Consider the following 12,430-nt stretch of genomic DNA (forward strand, 5'->3'; position numbering starts at 1 on the left):
CAAACACTGCTGCTGTGGATATTTCTTACCCATTTCTTCTTTTACTGTTTTTTTTTTTTTTTTTTTTTTTTTTCCCGAGACAGAGTTTCGCTCTGTCACCTAGGCTGGAGTACAGTGGTGCAATCTCAGCTCACTGCAACCTCTGCTTCCCGGGTTCAAGCGATTCTCCTGCCTCAGCCTCCTGAATAGCTGGGATTACAGGCATGTGCCACCACACCGGGCTACTTTTTTGTATTTTCAGTAGAGATGGGGTTTTACCATGTTAGTCAGGCTGATCTCGAACTCTTGATCTCGTGATCTGCCCACCTCAGCCTCCCAAAGTGCTGGGATTACAGGTGTGAGCCACTGCGCCCAGCCAGTTACTGTTAATTTTCTAAAGGATACTTTGGACTGTAATTTCTAAGTTCTAGGATATACATTTAACTTGTGAACATTTTGCTTGCCCAAGTGCTTGTTACTTTGCATTCTTGCTAGTGTGTAAAAATACCCTTGTTTCACATACTTGTCAACCCAGGGAGATGTCATTATTGCAAATTTAATGTATACAAATGGTGGAGCTTCTTAACTTGTTTATTAGCCATTCATATTTCATTTTCTTTGCATTGCTTTTCATAGTCTTTGCCCATTTTTCTGTTGGAAAGAAACAACATTTTCTGGTTCATGGCATCTCTTTACGTGGTTTTTGTGTCTATTATAATTATATGAAGTCTTTAATTTTAAGTCACATAATCATTGTTTTAGCCCCTTTATTATTTAAAATTGTTCTGAAAGTGCTGATAATAAAATACTCAATTAGAAAATACAGTGGAAGAAAATATCCCATTTATAGTAGTAACCAAAAAACTATAGGAAAATTTTAAAGAAGTAAGCAGTACTTATTTGAAGAAAACTATACAAGTCTATTCAGAGACATATATGAAGATTGAATAAATGGAGAGTCATAACATGTTCCTGGGTATAACTTGCCATACTGGATATTAACACATTATAAGAATGCTTTAATTAACATAGTACAGTACTAGTACAGGAATAGACAAAACAGTGGGACAGTGTAGAGTCCAGGTCAAAATTCGAGAATTTGTGGAATGTGGTAATATGATAAAGATGGCATTTCTTGGAACAAAATGACTAATCATTTGGAAAATATAAAGCTGGCCACTACATAAAGCCAAATCCCAGACAGCCCAGAGATTTAAATGTATGAAAACGCAACTAGAGAAAGGGTGAATATTACAATACTGGAGTGAGGAAGGCTTATGCCTCAAAACTCAGAAGGTTTTGACCATATATTTCAAATTCTGAATGGCAAAAACTGATTGCAAAAATTAAACTGTGAACAAAGTTTAAATACCATGAACAGACTAAGAAAAACTTCTAAGAATATATAACACAAAAAATTAATGCTCTTTAATAAGGAAAAAAGAATACCACACATACACAGACAAAGAAAACACAAACTGTATTCTCTGATACGATTGATAAAGAGCCTGAGAGGGAGGCTTCTTGGTAAAGTGTGATTCATAAATGGGTGACAGACAAATTTTGGACACGGTGGGAGAAAAAGATTATCGTTTGTGTGAAGGCTATGTTGGTCTTTGATTTAGTCGTCATTATTAAAGAGTTTGCACTCATGTACACTTCATTCTATTTCAACTTTGTTTTTAATAGCAAAGAGTCCATATTCCTGCCCTCCAGAAGGAGATGGGTTAAGTAAATTTGGCATTTTCATGAATGTTAAATGCAGCCATAAATGATGTTGTAGTTGGCATGGAAAGATATTATTGGGTGAGAAGAGCATGTTCCAAACAGCAAGTATTCATGTAATATTGTAAACATACACGTAGAAAGATGTTTCCAAAAATCTTAATAGTGTTTAATCTCTGGTAGTGGGATTTGAGTCCATTTTCTTACAATTAACATTTAACATTTCAGCCAAAATAACAATGCTGTTTGCAGAAACGAAAGGAAGTCTCCTATAATCTAGGCCATAGAGAGATCATCACTGTTAGTTTATTTCTGCATTTTTGTCTTCAAAATTAGACTCATGCTATATAAAAAATTTTATATCCTGAATTTTTTTATGTAAGATTAGGTGGTGAACACTTTTTCCATTGTGTAGTTTTGTTTTTGTTATGAACTACTTCAGATATACAGAACAGTGCTATGAAAAATAATAAAATGATAACCAGCATATCCACTATGCAACTAATAAATCTTAACATTTTGTTATACTTGCTTTGGGTGTTGTCATAATTTTTTATTTCTTCAAATACATATTTAAGCCCCTAAGTACTACTCCCAATCTCAGTGCCCTCTCTTTCTCCAGAGTTACTCACTTTTTCAACATTAAAAATACTAAGAGTTTAAGATTTTTTTGGCCGGGTGCAGTGGCTCATGTCTGTAATCCCAGCACTTTGGGAGGCCAAGGTAGGTGGATCACGAGATCAGGAGATCGAGACCATCCCGGCTAACACGGTGAAACCCCGTCTCTACTAAAAATACAAAAAAACATTAGCCGGGCGTGGTGGCAGGCTTCTGTGGTCCCAGCTACTTGGGAGGCTGAGGCAGGAGAATGGCGTGAACCTGGGAGGCGGAGCTTGCAGTGAGCCGAGATCACGCCACTGCACTCCAGCCTGGGTGACAGAGCAGGACTCTGTCTCAAAAAAAAAAAAAAAAAAAAAAAAAAAATTTTTTTTAAACACATATTTACATTTAACACTTTAAATGCACTAAAGGAATTACTATGTAGAGATTCTTTTAGATCATTGCAAATAATTACCCGTTTATTTTCTTTTCTGCAGTACTAGGCCTATCTAATCCAATCCTGCATAGAAACAAAAGAATTAAAATGCAAAGGAACCAAATCTTACATCATCTGCATGGTTTCATATGACTGTTTAAAAGTCTATTCTGTATAATTTAAGAAAATAAGGTGGATATTACATCTAAATGGATATGTAGTTACTTCTTTTCAATTTATTTAATATTGCTTTAGTGGAATTAAAGACAAATCCTCATAAATGTTACAATTTTTAGACATTCTAAAATAAAAATGGGTAATTGTAATAATTAGAAGAATTAAATAGAACTTAGAAACATAAAATGTATGTGACAAAGTGTATCTTTTTGAGTCAAGATAAATGTATTTATTTTTCATAGGATATTAAAGGACTCAGTAAAAAGAGAAAGATGTATTCTGAAGATAAACCTTTATCATCTGAGTCCTTGTCAGAATCAGAGTATATTGAGGAGGTAAGTATATGATCAAATCCATTTTCTCTATTTCAAAATGTTTAGTAATTGATTTAATATGACTTAGTAAAAAGAAATACTTCATATTTAATTTATTCACCTTTCTAGTATGAAAAAAAGAAAGTTATTTCATTTCAGAATGAGTTTTGCTTTTTTCCAGAAGATAATTATCTATTATTTTTTGTAATTAACCATATTTCCACATACCTTTCCGATCTCAGATATTTTTAGTCTTCTAATATTTTCTTTTTATTGTGCTACCATTCTTATTACATGAAAGAAACTGTGTAACATACAACATGTTGAAACCCAACATTCTCTTACATTGTTAAAATAGAATATTACATATACTATCTCAGTTTAGTTGATACTATTTAGTTGTGTTTTGAGCTACTTTTCGGGGCATAGAAAGGTGATTAAGTGGAGAAGAAATGTTGGCAGGAAACATATATTACTTAGTTGTGAGAACTAAATGAGATGATAAATTACGAAAGGCATTGCATCATACCTGAGACAGAGTAAATGGTGGCTAAAGGTTGCATAATTCTTGGTGTTACACTAAAATCTAAGCCAAGTTTGCCCTAGAATCACTTATCTTTAAAACTGTAGCTTTCTTTGGCAATCAACATGTTTAATCCACCAATGGTATAATCTAAAAGAGTTGAGGATCTTACCCTTGCTTACAAGGGGTGGTCGCAGATTGCAACAAGAGCTGGTTTTTGTGATTCCTTAGTTGTTTCCGTATTAGCCTCCTCCTGTATCAGTCCTGCCCAGCTCTGTCTGTCTACTGTATTCCTCATCTCCCCATTCCCTAAGTCTTGCATTCTTGTTTGTTTGTGCCTCTCTCCTTTCTGATTTCATTGTTCTTGGTCTGCAACAGTGGCGCTTGGTCCTGTAAGATCTGTTGCCCCCATTTTATAGCAGTGTCTTGTAATTGCTCCTGAAATGAAAGCTAACGCTGAGGCAAGAAGGTTGCTTGAGCCCTGGAGTTTGAGGCTGCAGTACACTCTGATCCCACCTGTGAATAGCCACTGCACTCTAGCCCAGGCGACATAGCAAGACCCCATCTCTAAAAAAATAATAATGATAATAATGTGTAATTTTATGAAATTGTATTTCAGTGTAAATGCTAGAATGCCATAACACCAGGCCAGGCACAGTGGCTCGTGCTTATAATCCCAGCACTTTGGGAGGCTGAGGCGGGTGGATCACCTGAGATCAGGAGTTCCAGACCAGCTTGGCCAGCATGGTGAAACACCATCTCTGCTAAAAAAAAAAAAAAAAAAAAAAAAAAAAATTAACCAGGTGTGGTGCCTGTAATCCCAGCTACTCAGGAGGCTGAGGTGGGAGAATCACTTGAACCTGGGAGGCGGAGGTTGCAGTGAGCCAAGATCACACTATCACACTCCAGCCTGGGCAACAAGAGTGAAACTCCATCTTAATCAATCGATCAATGCAATAACACCAGAAGACATAGAATCTTAAGAAAAAAACAAAATGCAGGCTCTAGCAGGTGTATTACATATGCCCTTCAAAAACCATATGGTGGCATTATCTTAAAATGTATCTTAAAATCCTGGGTGCAGTGGCTCAGCCTCTTGTGGCACCTGTAATCTCAGCAATTTGGGAGGCTGTGGCAGGAGAATCAGTTCAGACCAGGAGTTCACGACCAGCTTGGGCAACATAACGAGACCCTGTCTCTTTAAAAAAAATTTTTTTTTTTTTTTTAAATTTAGTTTCTGGGCCGGGTGTGGTGGCTCACGCCTGTATCCCAGCACTTCGGGAGGTAAAGGCAGTTGGATCACCTGAGGTCAGGAGTTAAAGAGCAGCCTGGCCAACATGGCAAAACCCTGTCTCTACTAAAAATACAAAAATTAGCCAGACACGGTGGCACAGGCCCGTAATCCCAGCTACTCAGGAGACTGAGGCAGGAGAATCGCTTGAACCAGGAAGGCGGAGGCTGCAGTGAGCCGAGATCGCACCACTGCACTCCATCCTGGGCAACAGAGCGAGACTTTGTCCAAAAAAAAAAATTAGTTTCTGTGTTGTAAACAGGTTAATCATGTGAATGTTTAGCAGGCTATTCAAAAGCTGTGGAGGATGTACAGGGCTGTTCAGGACATGGCGTGACAGCATCCCTCATCTCTGCCTGGCTAAATATAGATGCAGTACATCTGTCACCCTTAGTCATTGTAATAACAAGAATAACAATAAAAATATTGTTTCCTAGGTGCTCGGTAAAAAGAGCTAGTGAGTTAGTGATCTCTGTTGTGAGCTTGTGATCTCTAATGCTTATGTGTTGTATTTTTTTTAGTCCTTATGCTTTCTTTTATTGTTGATTGCATTTTAATGTATTTGTGATGTATTTAATATTGTCACTCAGCAGCGAAACCATACAATTCAACATTAGGCAAATTTATAAATATTGTTTTATATGTAATGTATTAGTATTGTATTATGTTTGTCTGCTACATGGTAGCAAGTTTAATATGAAATATCTTACATTTGGGCTTAACATGTAATATGAAAGCTTATGAAAGCTTTGACAACTTTCAGTTTATTTATTTTTATTTTTTTAGAGGTAGGTTCTTGCTCTGTCGCCCAGGCTGGAGTGCAACAGTACAGTCATAGATCACTGCAGCCTGGAACTCCTGGGCTCAAGTGATTTTCCACCTCACCCTCCCAAGTAGCTAGGACTACAGTCACATGCCACCATACCCCACTAATTTTTAGCAAAAATTTTTTTGTAGAGGTGGAGTCTTAACTAGGTTACCGAGGCTGGTCTTGAACTCCTGGCCTCAAGCAATTCTCCCACCTTGGCCTGTCAAAGCGCTGGGATCACAGGCACGAACCACTGCTCCCTGCCTCAGTTTAGTTTAAATCCAGTGTACCACACTCAAAAAGATTGAAATAAAATATAAATGGGATGATAATTCTTTCTTAGAATTTTAAGCTGTTGGCTTATACTAACTACACTGAATATAGAGCTACCATTTGTTGAGCACCATAGAGTGAGAGATATACCTGCTGTATTTTAGGCACTTCCCCTTGAGGGTGGATATTATCTCCATTTTACAGATGTTGAGAGTAAGATAGGATTCAGACATTAATCTGTCTCATTTCAGAGCTGATTTTTTTTTGCCTGTTTTGAGACAAGGTCTCACTCTGTCACCCAGGCTGGAGTGCAGTGGCGCAAACAGGGCTCACTGCAGCCTCAACCTCCTGGGCTCAAGTGATCCTCCCACCTCACCCTTCCAAGTAGCTGGGACTACAGGCACATGCCACTGTGCCCAGCTATTTTTTTTTTCCCCCTTGGTAGAGATGAGGTACTCTCACTATGTTGCTCAGGCTAGCCTTGAACTCCTAGGTTCAAGCAAGCCTCCTGCCTTGGCCTCCCAAAGTGCTGAGATTATATGTTTTTTATTGAAACCTCGTTGAGATGTAACAGGAGTTATTTTAAATGTCCTGTGATTGTCAAAACGTTTTTTACATTTAAATTTTGAAGATGCAAGATAGAGAATGAAAGAAAAATGCTTTGAGTGCAAATTACATGTTTGTCTTCTGTTCTCCACAAAAATTAAAACTTTCTAGGTGCGAGCAAAAAAGAAGAAAAGCAGTGAAGAACGAGAAAAAGCAACAGCAAGTATCTCTTAACATTTTTACAGACAATAGCATAGGTGTTTTGGTTTAATATAAAATGAGTCATGGTAAAGCTTGATTGGATTTACTGGGACCAAATAAGTATTTGTTGGGAAAGGTGTGGTGTGTTCAGCAGCTTCACTTAATGGGTAGGAGAAAGTCAAAATGGTTCATGAAAAATAAAAAATGCCCTGGTAGCAAGCATGTCCTGTTTCCATTTCAGTATTTTACTGTTAGAAATATAAACTCAGGGCCGGGCGTGGTGGGTCACGAGGTCAGGAGATCGAGACCATCCTGGCTAACACGGTGAAACCCTGTCTCTACTAAAAACACAAAAAAATTAGCCCGGCGTGGTCACGGGTGCCTGTAGTCCCAGCTACTCGGGAGACTGAGGCAGGAGAATGGATGAACCCGGGAGGCGGAGCTTGCAGTGAGCCTAGATCACGCCACTGCACTCCAGCCTGGGCGACAGAGTGGGGCACGGTGGCTCACACCTGTAATCCCAGCACTTTGGGAGGCCGAGACTGGTGGATCACGAGGTCAGGAGTTCAAAATCAGCCTGGCCAATATGGTGAAACCTCGTCTCTACTTAAAAAAAAAAAAAAAATACAAAAATTCGCTGGGCGTGGTGGTGGATACCTGTAATCCAGCTACTCAGGAGGCTGAGGCAGGAGAATCGCTTGAACCTGGGCGGCAGAGGTTGCAGTGAGCTGAGATCGCTCCACTGCACTCCAGCCTTGGCAACAGAGCAAGACTCCGTCTCAAAAAAAATAAAAAAGAAGAAATATAAGCTCAAATTTCTGTTTGACTTTCTTAAGCTACAATATGAAATATGAGAAACCAAAGGTATGGTGATTTCCGTTATCTTTGATAATAGTTACTTTCAAATCAGCCAAATCTGGTAATAACAGAAAAAGCCTCTCCAAGCACTAGCTGCAATGAAAAAATAAGAATATGACAACATAAATTACTCATTAATAAAGATTATTTTGATAGTTTTTAAAGCCAAACTCTGCTATTAATGCAAATTGAGAAGAAAAGAGAAAGAAGAGGCAAATTAAGGAAAATAGAAGTAGTATCCAAATAAGAAGGAGATCAACCAAGAGAAAATGGTTAACAGATTATTTTCAAAGAGTAATGCAAACAATATCAGCAAAGTAATTTAGGGGGCCTCAGTATAAATGTGAGCGATGACCTTTGAAGGCATTTTCTTAGGGAAAGGCGAAAGAAAAACGAAAACATCATCATTGGTAGGTTTGAGTAACCCCTTCCCAGAATTTCCCTGACTATTCAAATGAGGTACCTTCTCTGATAGGAAGGCTCACCTAGTAATGATTCAGAAATAACATTTTATATGCTCCAAGCCTACGATGACAAATAAGGTTTTTTTTGTTTGTTTTTTCTGAATGTGAAAGTAGTTTGGGTGAAGATAGCTTTGGTCTGTGGTTCAGATTAATTAAGACATAACCACATTAGTATTTGCATACTTTCACGTTTCTATGCTTTCAGCTAGTTGTGTATGTATGAAGCATTTCTATGCAGGCACTTAGTCTTAAGAGTATAATGGAGTACAAGATAGAAGAGTATGATACGTGAGAGAGATACTGTGGGGAGGGGCTCATGAAATCCTCACTGAGGAAGTGAAATTAAGCTGCAATCTGATTTATAAGAAAGAGCCAACCACATGAAGATCAAAGGAAAGAATATCCTAGGCAGAGGGAAGAGCTCTTAAGGACCTATAGTGAGAATAAGCTTGTTATATTTGAGGGACTAAGAGAAGGTAAGTGGCTTAATGCCATACAATGCCATACAGTGAGGGTAGCAAGTAAGCAGAGGCTTACTTACATTACACAGCAGAGTGTGTTTTCATCAGAATGTTACAAGAAGCTGTTCTGAGGATTTTAAACAAAGGTGACTTAAATATTTTACATTTTGTAAATGCTTTGGTACAGGAGATAAGTGGGCACAAGTGAGGAATGACGTTTGTACAGCAGTGATAGTAATGGAGTTGGACTGGCAAGGATGGATTTGAGATATATTTTGGACTTAGATGGTAAGACTTCCTTGGTGCTTTGAATGTGGACATTGGAGTTAAAGCAAAGAGCAGAATCAAAGATAGCTTAGATTCTTTGACTTAAGCAAAATGACAGATAAGTAGTGCCAGTTACTAAGATGGCTGAGGATTTGGAGAGAAAAATGAAGCATTTTGTTGTGGTAATTTCAGATATGCCTACCAGACATCCCAGGTAGAGCTGTTAATGAGGCACTTACAGTCCTGAGGTCAAAGTGTAGGACTGCATATAAAGATTGGGGCTTCATTGGTGTTTAAGTGGAAAGTAAAGCATGTGACTGGAAGAGTATGTGGAAAACAACGGAAGGAAGCCCCAGAAAAGCCGAGTAGAGGAAGAAGAGCAGGCAAAGGAAATGAAGAGGTCTTAGTGATAGAAGAAAACCAGCAGAGAGGTGTCATGGAAGCTAAGAAGAAAATGATTTTTAGAAGAGAGTGCTCAGCTGTCCTTTTGTGGGGAAAAAAAAAAGCAATCTGTACCCAAAACTTAGTTTTAAAAGCCCAAATTACAAGATTTTGGAAAGTTCCCTATGTACTTCAAACATGTAGTGAAAAAAGAATGATGAAAATTAGCTTAGTGCCACAGAGTGGTAGAGGCCTTTGAGAGAGGGGAGAGTAGGTAGTGCTGATAGATAGGAAATGGATAGGAAGCTCTGCTGTTACCATCCTTATAGGTCTCTTCTCCTTTCTTGCTTTTCATTTTCTTCTCTTGAATATCAATACACTAGCAGCAGTTGGTACCACCTTTCCAAAGTATCTATGTTTCTAAAAGTTCTGCCTTCTGTAACAGAAATAGGAGAGTCAGACTTCAACAAAACTCCAGCTCCCTTCAGTTCACTCAGTTAAACTACTTTTACCAGGCTTTAGTGGCATTTTCTTCTAAAAATCAGACATCTGTTTTGCTTAACAAAATAAACTTTTTAACTATATATTGATACTTTGTACTAATTAGTTGATCTTAATTTAATAATTTAATTTAATAATTACAACAACTTCAATTCGTGCTGCCAGTCTGAGCAGTACACAATACCTGTGTTCCTATTTACTTAAAACTAGCAAATTTAATATTTCTGTTCTGTCTGAAAACTGTCTTACAAAAACAATTATGTTTTTCTGTGGTTACTGCTTTTCAGTAACTGCAATTACTTTACCTTTAGAAGTTATATAGCATGAAATATAATGATTGGTAGCGTGATTCAATTGAATTTATTTCCTATAGGAAATTTTGTTAGAAGTTACGTTAATGTGCTAATGACTTAAGAGTTTCTCCCTATCTTTTTGAAAATCAACAAGAACTCTTTTAGTCCTCATATGATGCTGGTTGTTGACACTTTTCAAGAAATGTTTTGAGTAGTTTACTTGGTTGTCTGGATTGTTTGGAATTATATAGTAGCTTAGGAGAAGCATGGTAAAGATGCTTTTAATTTGCATATTTTTATATAGTAATGTATAACATGGAATTATCTTTACAGGAAAAAACGAAAAAGAAAAAGAAGCATAAGAAACACAGTAAGAAGAAGAAAAAGAAGGCTGCTAGTTCAAGTCCTGACTCACCATAACATTAAAAAAAATCAGGATTCCCTTCTAAAGAAAGTGCAATGTCTGAGGAAATTTCAACTGTGAAAACTACAACATATTTACTAAAATGCATGAATTTTCTTGTTTTTAGAATTATTCCTGGACTATTCAGTAGCCACTCAGATGCCACTGTGTGAAAGGGCCATAAATGTTGCCTGCTGCTTGAACATCTTTTTTTTTTTTTCTTCCAGTGCTTGATAACTCTGGGAGATAAGACACTGCAGTCATACTAGTGGTTAAGATATTTGGGAATAAAATTAATACTTTTGACTAGAAGTGTCTAAGGATAAACCAACAGAAATTGAATCTGGATGTATCTTTAAGATGTAATCAGAAATGACCAGATGACTCTAGTTAAAATTTTTGAAGGAGGGATTACATTAATATTTTAAAACCCGGCCGGACGCGGTGGCTCAAGCCTGTAATCCCAGCACTTTGGGAGGCCAAGATGGGCGGATCACGAGGTCAAGAGATCGAGACCATCCTGGCTAACCCGGTGAAACCCCATCTCTACTAAAAATACAAGAAAATTAGCCGGGTGAGGTGGCGGGCGCCTGTAGTCCCAGCTACTTGGGAGGCTGAGGCAGGAGAATGGCGTGAAACCGGCGGGGCGGAGCTTGCAGTGAGCCGAGATCGCGCCACTGCACTCCAGCCTGGGGCACAGCAAGACTCCGTCTCAAAAAAAGAAAAAAAAAAAAAAATATTTTAAAACCCTTACTCTGTAGATAAGTGTATTTTAATTTTTTCCCCTTGTATACTTTTATTTACCTGGGGAAGGAGCTTTTAGGGTTGGGGGGGTGGTTTGCTATCTCTTTAGCTAGCAGAATAGTGTGCCTTTGATCCTCACACATCCTATATTCTGGACACAGTAGCCATGCTTCACAGGGAGGTCAGAGCTGGCTACCAGCAGTCTTGCCCTTTACTGAGCTTAGTGTCATCCTTGGATGCTGTCATATGCTGCTTTCAGTGAACCAGAGAAACAGCCATTTGCAGCATGAGAAAGCCCCAAAAGCTCTGAGATTTACCTCCACTTCAGTAATAATGAAAATTTTTTAGCATTAGAATGTGTTATGTCATTTGAATTAATTTTGATTACACTTTGGCTTGGGAGAGGAATTATTTTAAATAGACACTGGTACTTTTTGAACTTGATAGCTAAAGATTCTAAAATGCATGTTTTATACTAAGTTTTAACCAGTCAGGAAAATTTTATGTAACCAGTGATAGTTTATTTTTTGTATGAATTTTGTTTAGGCTGCAATGTTTAGCTTTTGTTAACTCCTCACTCTTGCTGTTCATTACTATGTTTAATGGCCTACTTGCCAAGATATTTAGCATGTAAAAAGCAGGATTTTGATTTAAAAAAAAAAGGCTTCATATTGAAGCTGAGACTTACAATAACAAGTTGAGTGGCAAGCCTGGTATGCTGTGTCTTATTGCCAGAATCTTAGTAAATGTAATGTTTTAAAAGTTTGTTGTCTTTGTATATTAATAGCAAATTATGACAAGTTAAGTTTAAATAAGAGTTACATTATTGCTCTCCCTGTGTCATATTTTACTAAGATTTTGTGCCTCATATCTACTGCTGACTTGTTTACTAGGAATGTTAAAAGGAACTGATAATTCATTTTCATTTTACATTTTTATATAATCAGGTAACATGAAATACAACTTGATGTACAATTTTGCCTGTTACAAAGGATGTGCTAATTATAGTGGTATATGCACAGAACATGTTGGCATGACAACAGGCTGAATAAATAGCTATTTTACTTAAAAATAGCTGTGTTCTTATCAGCTCCCTTTGGACTGCAAGTAAACTTACACAGATAAGAAACACTCCTAGATGTTAAGCCTGAAATAAATAAGACATCCCTAAATTTTTAGCTATTA

The 12,430-nt window shown here is 37.5% G+C and overlaps 1 protein-coding gene across 3 annotated transcripts in view; it reads left to right on the plus strand.

The window, feature by feature from the left end:
• The window catches only part of FAM133B (family with sequence similarity 133 member B), a 29,966-nt gene extending 17,959 nt beyond the window's left edge, over positions 1 to 12,007 (plus strand). The window contains exons 9-11 of one of the 3 annotated variants that reach the window (XM_077994818.1): positions 3,160 to 3,252; positions 6,844 to 6,895; positions 10,432 to 12,007. In XM_077994818.1, the coding sequence (XP_077850944.1) occupies positions 3,160 to 3,252; positions 6,844 to 6,895; positions 10,432 to 10,460 (174 nt within the window). In that variant the 3' untranslated portion in view covers positions 10,461 to 12,007. The remainder of the gene's footprint in view (positions 1 to 3,159; positions 3,253 to 6,843; positions 6,896 to 10,431) is intronic. The other 2 variants (NM_001261033.1, XM_077994816.1) reach the window with 2 other exon arrangements.
• The last annotated feature ends 423 nt before the right edge of the window (positions 12,008 to 12,430 follow it).

This window comes from Macaca mulatta, chromosome 3 (assembly GCF_049350105.2).
Source record: "Macaca mulatta isolate MMU2019108-1 chromosome 3, T2T-MMU8v2.0, whole genome shotgun sequence".
In the NCBI taxonomy this organism is placed as follows: domain Eukaryota; kingdom Metazoa; phylum Chordata; class Mammalia; order Primates; family Cercopithecidae; genus Macaca; species Macaca mulatta.